This window comes from Schistosoma haematobium, chromosome 1 (assembly GCF_000699445.3).
Source record: "Schistosoma haematobium chromosome 1, whole genome shotgun sequence".
Taxonomy (NCBI): Eukaryota; Metazoa; Platyhelminthes; class Trematoda; order Strigeidida; family Schistosomatidae; genus Schistosoma; species Schistosoma haematobium.
In genome coordinates this window covers 28609568-28617639 of record NC_067196.1, presented here as the reverse complement: position 1 = coordinate 28617639, position 8072 = coordinate 28609568, and the positions used below count along the sequence as shown (strand labels likewise).

The window sequence follows — 8072 nt, the reverse complement described above, 5'->3', positions numbered from 1 at the left end:
TCCTTCGTCTGCAGCGTTTCTGGTCCGCATTCCCTACGAACGCAATCTTCAGATTCTGGATACAAACCACTCTCATGTAGCATGCCAACTCAAGCAACAAATACAGCACATCGCTCCTGGTACTGTTCTCCGAAAACGACCTTCGTTGGCAACCTGACGATCAACGATCGCTTTCCTGTTCGCCAATCTTTCCGTCCTACAATCGCTCGTCAGCCGATCAGTCCCACGATTCAAACCGCTATTTATCGAAAGTGTAAACCCTTTCTAGCGGGGGGCTCCTGTAGTGACTCACATTTACCACGAGAACACGACTGGTTTAATAAAAACAATTATTATTATAACCAACTGTACCAGTGACTGTTTTAATGTACTTTTGTTTGACTGTGCTAATGACAGCTATTCTGTGCTTCCATTCTTATACTTACACTTCGATTGTAACTTCGCGCGAATTCGGTTACGTTCTGTAACCAAGGTTGTATCCTGGCACGATCTCGGTATCCTTTCGATGCCACGAGATCGCCAGCAAATAAATCTCGACTTGGTCCATTAATTGCCTTCTGATATTTGGCTTCTCGGGGATTTTATGGATCTATTTGGTTACGTCCAACCTTCGCCTTCTGATTTATTTGGCACGTGTTTCTTGGTAGCAGTGTTAATAGTTAACCTCAACTCGACACCACGCTACAGGAGTGCGCATAACCAATATTTACAATCTTAGAATAGAATATTTGTAATCTATGAAGTTGAATTTAGGAAAGTTTAAGAGGTAAGTAAAAGAAAATATATGTATTGAAAAATAATATAAAACGTTCTCTCTAATGTTAAGAATATTTTATTTCCAAAATATTCAATGACTACATATGTATCTCCTTTTAATCATAATTTGTTTACGTTCCTATTATTTTCCCATTACTATGTTAATAATTATTTATTAAAAGAATAGTGAGCGAAATTTCAGAATACATAAAGTTTTAAATCATATATCTGTTCAATTTTGTGACATTAAATTCATAAATTTACCTAAAGCACCTTCGCTACTATCCTGACCGCTGTTACTGAAACTATTGTTTGTACGATACATATCCGATGAGATACTTGTATTTTCAGTCGTTGTGTTATTACATTTGGACAGTTCAGTACTGGTGAATTCAGGATCATTAGAATATTGATTAAAGTTATTTGGATTATTATCAGAATAGTCATATGAACTATTCACATTATTATAATTATCTGAATTTCTGTTGGCACCGACCATAAATTCGGGCCATTTATAATCACTTGAATAAGTTGTTTCATTTGACATTTTAACTGTTGGTGGAACATAGTAATCCTGGGGTCGGAATTGATTTATTTGTTGAATAGGTGGTAGTTTTGAAAATCCCTGATGGTATGTTGTATTTGAATAGTGATTATTTAGTTTATGTCCATCAGAATTTTGTGGATAATTTTTTGTTGTCTCAAAAAGAGTTTTATGAAAGTTTACTTTTGGTAAGATGTTACGTGAATTCGTCGTTTCAGCGTGAACATCTTCACTGGGTTGAATAAATTTACTGTCATTCGTATACGGATTTGAATCTGGTTCATGATAATTCACATAATCAATTGAATAACTTGTTTTTAGGTCGTTGTTAATCAAATAATTTATTTTCAGGTTATCTTCTTTCACTATTGGTTGGAGTTTTGATGGATTTTTTATTGGTCTAAAGTCATCAGTATAAGAAGTTGTCGTGTTCATCCGAGTAGCAGGGTACATATATGAATATCGTGTGGTTGGTGGGCAGCTTCGGTTACCTTTGTACTCTCTAGATGGTGGAGGGAATTCCAGCTGATAACTTGTCTTACCAGAAAATGGTACACTTGGATGCTTGTAACGATATATGGGTTTTAAATTTTCCGTTCTCTTTGCTTTGCGGTACTGAAATTCCTCTGAATATGAAGAAGTCTTATCCATTGGCAGTTTTGAAACTTTTAGATTAGATTTAGGCAATAATGGATCCTGTTTTTTCGCATATCTCGGGATGAAGTCCTCGGCATAAGATGACTGTGAAACTACTGGTAGACTTGGTGACCTGTAAATTTCCGTAGGTTTATATGACATTGATGGTTCTGGTGTGACTGGTCTAAAGTCAGTTAGATATGTAGTTTGACTGGATAACGCTTCATCACTAAGCCACCTGTTTTCTTTTTGTTTTATAGGATGTAACTTTTGTGTATACCTAGGTGGAAACTCATCCATATAACTCGTAATCATTTCATTATTAGCACGAGGCAAATGAATATTATCTTGGGGATAGAATGGGTCATCTTTTTTAACGTGCCATGGTCTGTAGTCTGAACTATAGGCAGTAGTGTTTTCCATTTTCATTCTAGGTTTCCGGTACTCATAAATGGGTTTAAAGCATTCAGGTTTTGAGAATAGATGAGGTTGAAACTCTTCGGAATAACTCGTGTTATTCTGGAATGGTACTTTAGGTTGCTGATAGACATAAACAGGAGAGTAAGATGTTGGTTTCGACTGTGGTTGGAATGTATAGTCCGTTTGATAACTTGTTTGGCTGGACATAGGCTCTGTAGGCGTTCTGTACTTTCTATACGGTTTGAAGCAGTGAACAGGTTGGGCCACTTTTGGTGGGTAGTCTGTGATATAACTCGTTTCACTTTGAAAATTGCCCCTTGGAAAAGTTTCATGGTCTTTCATTCGGAAAGGTATTTCTTTAGGTGACCAAGGGGGATCCTCATATTCTAACTGATAGCTTGTTATGTTCGACATTGGCACCGAAGGAGGTACGTAGGCTTCGTATGGTTTAAAACTTCTTTCCATCTGAGAATAACGGGGTGGGTAGTCTAGATTGTAGGTAGTGTTGGTGTCCATAGGTTCTTGTGGAGGTAAATAAAACTCTCTAGGTCGATAATCATTAACTTTATCCAACTTGTAGGGCTGGTAATCATCTTGGTAAGTACTCTCTAGTAAAACATTTTCATGAGGTGTTTCCCACTGTGAGAGGGGCGTAATCGGGTCTTCTCTGTAAGATTTATCATAAGGTTTATAGTCATCAGTATAACTTGTCAAAAAAGGATCAGCCACCGTAGGGTTCAGATTATCATAATTTTCTGCATTTCTGGCCATATGGTCGTCATCATGTTCCGTAGGATATTTTATTGTGTCGTTGTACGGATTAGCCATAGTTTCTGTATCTGTGTGTATATTATGATCATTTCCTGGGGTGTTGTCATATTTCCAGTCATTGGGATAATGTTCTTCAAGCAAATCAGGGTGATAGGGTGGATCTAAATCCCATGACTTTACTGCTTTAACAGACGAAATAGAATTTATATTTGGACTGTTGTAAGAGTTATAATCGCTTATTTTTTGAAAATGTTTATACGCGTATCCATTCTCACTAAGTGTTGGATTTGTTATTATATCACTAGACATGAGAAAATATTTTGATCAAAGCAGGATAATTGATTAAGTAATATCTAAATAAGAATAAAGAGGAAATTGAGAATTACAATCTTCAAAAACCAAAACTTAGTATTTTACAAGACTTGCAAAACACATGCGGATGAATAAGGAAAAGATAACGGTGTATTTAAAAGGCAGCCACAAAAACCTAGAAAACAGGGATGTTCTCAGTTATGAATACTGCAAATTGTTTGGAACTCTGGCTTGGAGTCATATTTTACGATCTAACCATATAAAATATCCCCTTTAATTCAAACCTCCAAGGCAAAAGTCGAAAGGGAGTTTCTGAAATAAAAGTTAATTTAATAATGCACCTATAACAAGCTAGGGAGAACGTCATACGATAAAGTGAAGGACATTTTTGGACATCTGAAGCCCTACTCAGGGTTGAAGGTTCTTTTCAAAACTCCAAGTTGTTTAAAGGTAAAGATGATAGGCCTGTTTATCAGACTACGATTGACCAAGATAGTCGGAACATGTATTAATCTTTTTAAGTCATAGCTTAATGCTACGGATGTACATATGAAACGTGGGTAAGCTGATCAAAATTGGTTAACTGTTGGATTGAGCTATATTGAAATGTCCATGTTTCTTGGTTGTGGTGAGCGAGTTATTAGTAAATAGTTGATGATGATCTTTGGTGACATGTTTCAAGATTAGTATCAGTAGGATAGATGTATTCATTCTTATTGTGCCAACTGACACAAATCTTTTTGTATGTCTAAGAGTATTGATACTATTCATCTGAACTGTAAGCGAAGGACGAAATGGATGCTAATTTACCAAAGAGATAGCGTAAAATCCATAAATATCAGGCGAGAATAAAGATCAAGCCATTGTTAGGATTTCTTTAAGGTAAGGACAAAATGTTATTTGATTTAATTTTCGGCCAAGAATTTGACGGATATGGAATAAGATCCTTTCTTTAACCAAGTTGTTTAAGGTCCCGCTTAAACAATAAATTAAACGATAATCGGCATAATTATTCTTGTCCTCAATAATGAATGAAGCCTAAGATTACGATCTCTAAGTTGGGTAATAATATTTTCAACGGCATTCTGTTTTACATATAACCAAACATTTATTTAACAAGTGATAACAGTATGTTGGTCGTTTTTAGCATACTTGCAAATATGTTAAGAGTAGTATACAGTGGAAACCAGATTAGTCATAGGAAAATATTTCTGAAGCCTATGGTGAGAATCACCATAAGTATTGACAAAAAGCTTGAATACAGTAACCTAAGATAAGTTCTTTACCATAGTTGTCAATTAATTTACGAATAGTTGTTTCCTGTTTGTAAGTTTTAAGATAGTAGCAATAAACTGATGACAGTGAGAAAATTCATAACAAAGCTTAGAATTCGTTCTTAAGATGAGTAGTACATGCTTGCTACTTAGCTATTCCCCTATTGAACACAACATATTTGTAGTATGTAGTGAAAGTATCTCCAAGTTCGTAAGAAATAATAGGCAACCAATTGGAGATATTCTAGACTTTTTGTGGGACCCGGCAAGTGATGTCAATATTTCTATTCAGCTTTCTGTCAATTTTCAGTAGGTGTTCAGACAGACGAAACGGGTATAAGTCAATACTTACTTGAAGCTTCAACTGAATCAATCGGCAAGCTTCGTCAGCTAGACCAGACTAATCGAATAGTCGAGCAGATGTGTTTTACTTGGACAAGTTCATTTCAGGACCCAGAACTATTACAACAAGTAAACCCTGTTTAAGCTGTCTAAAGTGATTAACGAAACTAATGATTGGTGGAAAAATTACAAAGGGTTTGTAAATTTATCCCAAACCTCTTTTTTAAAAAATGTGCTGACGTCCTATGTTATCCATTCACGACTATCTTTAACAGATCCTTCTCATCTAATCTCTTACCGAAAATACGGGGAAAGTTGAAGATAATCCCTGTACCCAAGAAAGTATCTGGTGATGAGAATGTGAAATTTAGACCTATTGCAATAACTTCACCCTTCTTCAAAACAATGGAAAAATTACTAATACTTCCACTTCAGCCTGCGATAAAAGAGCATATTGATCCGTATCAGTTTGCCTACAGATGCAAAAGAAGCACCTTAGATTCTGTTGCTGTTCTGCATCACAGTAGTGTTCAACTTAGAAAAGGGTAAGATGTACGTTCGATGCGCTTTTCTGGACTATACTTCAGCTTTTGATTCTATACCAAGACAACGTTTAGTTAACAAATTAATCAGCGTCAACACTGACAGCTGGATAATCAACTGGCTATGTTCCTACCTCTCTGGAAGGGAACAGTACACTGTATTTGGAGGAAAGTGTTCAGATTCTCTACTGTTTCATGAAGGTGTACCACAAGGAGCTGTTCTTTCACCTCTTCTTTTCTCTTTTTTTCTGCATGATCTGCCATCTTTCACAGAAAACACTTTTGTGAAATATGCGGATGATCTCACTGTATGTATGCCTATCTCTTCCTCTTTACGTCCCATAGAAATGAATGAGTTTTTGTCTCGTATTGATTGTTGGTAATGGTCTTATACTTAATCCGTCTAAATGTCAAGCTGTTAACTTTGGCATGAGACATGAACGGCATCTAAACACCATTTTGAGATCCGATAATGCTTGTGCCATTGGAGACTCTTTAATAAACACAGTGCCGAAGGTCAATTATCTTGGTGTTACCTTTTCCTCTGATCTCTCTTGGTCTTCTCACGTTTTATTGTTATCGAAGAAGGTTTTCCGTCTGACTTACTACATAAAGAGACTGCATGCTCTTGAGATTATTCGACATTTACTCTTACAATTTATCAATTTTTGCTTATTACCTATTATTCTTTACTGTTCCTCATTATTCTTTCCCGGGCTTTTGAGAAAAGACTTTGCTGTATTACGGAGAGTGCTGAAGGCAGTTAGCAAGATGTATGGTGAATCTTTCGAGGTCATAATTAATATGATTGTGGATAGTCATCTAAATTCATGCAAACTCCTGGCAGGTGTTATTTTATCAGATACTAACCATCCCCTTCACTCTTATCTTTCTCCTTGTATATCTTCTGGTAGGACGAGATGTAATTATATTAAAATCCATGCACGCAAGCAAAAGTATAAAGGTTCTATAACACCTTAACTAGCAAATATACTCTATGACGAACAGGTTCTTAGAGTTAACCTAGTCAATAACCTGCATTCTCAACATGTCGCTAATTTGAAAAGTTGTACAGTTTTTCAGATTTTTTAAACCTTTTTCCCCCTTTTTGTCTTTGTTTCTGTTTTTTTGTGTGTAAGAAACTTGTTGAGATACCCTGTGCTGAGAATTCTATATTGTTCCAAAAATATAATATTGAATAAAGCCATTAATAATAATAATAATAATTTAGTGAACCAACATCATAGAGCATAATCAATTCAGTATAAAATCACTCAAATTAACGAAATGTACTATTGAGCCAGATGAACATATAAATATTCAAATTGATTAATAGGGTTCGTTAGGCAAATTCAAGTTCAATGTGTCATCGTAAACTATGGGCACCGTAAAAACTTACATTCCAATTATCATTGATCAGTGTGACATGATTTCACTAACTTTCAGTCTTATATTCCGTTGTCCTCAGATTCGTTTTAAATAGTTCACAACATGATTCCATTAATCACAATATTAAAGCTACTTCTGTGTATTTCTGTACTAAACTTTCGCATTAGATGATAAGTCATGCATTTCTTATTTGGTGCATATCAATTTTAACCATTCGAAAACAATGGAATAATTAGTGAGTATAAACAATAAATAACATAAACCAGGATTAATATGACCGACTGACTCAATAGCATTTCATTTATTCTTGACTAATATGAGTTAAAATTAAATTCTCTCAAATTTCATTACAGGTTTCATTAAATTAAGCAAAAATCATTCATTATAATTATTAAGAAAATTGACTACCTATTTTAATGACATCAGGTAATTTTACCGATTAACAGTTAGTGAATTTGCAAACTATTTTGCACGCCAAATTACAATAATTTGGTACATTTAATCAACCATCAAGTTTTTTAAAACAAAATTGACATAGTATACATATCCGATTGTGTTTTAATATAAAAAACATAACAAACTCCTAATATAAGCAAGGATGGATAGTAACTAGAAGTAGAATCCAGGACGCGCTTTCCGTATTATTTTGGATTCGTCAGCTGGATGTACTTGCATCAGAGTTGAGGTTCACTCTGGGACCCGAACCCAGTACCGTTGGCTTCAAACGCCATCGCGTTCTCTACTTAGCTGCTGAGTCCTGATAGGCACCTGTTTGTGCAGTGGGGTGATGGACTCCTTTGCTAGCCACTATCCATCTCTGCTTATAATGTTTGTGAATTAAGGCAATATGGAGGCAATACACACAGTGTGCACATATGCCAATAAGAGACTGATCACTCACAGTCCTAAACATTAATGGGAAGATTCAAGTAAACGATACCAAATGAATTTAAACTTCTAATATGTTATGTTTCAATACAAGTTAGTATAAATGAGTAAGTAAGTAACATCTGAACGGATAAATATTATAAAAACAAAATTATCTTAGTGCATTGTAGTTGGATTTTGAGTAAGTTATTTATTGTT

The 8072-nt window shown here is 35.2% G+C and overlaps 1 protein-coding gene across 1 annotated transcript; it reads right to left on the bottom strand.

The window, feature by feature from the left end:
• Nucleotides 1-988: 988 nt before the first annotated feature.
• MS3_00006822 (uncharacterized protein) lies at nucleotides 989-3436 on the bottom strand (the record flags this gene model as incomplete). The annotated part of the gene is made up of 1 exon (XM_012938834.1): nucleotides 989-3436. One exon carries the CDS (start codon nucleotides 3434-3436, stop codon nucleotides 989-991), a length of 2448 nt encoding a protein of 815 aa, XP_012794288.1.
• Between the last annotated feature and the right edge of the window lie 4636 nt (nucleotides 3437-8072).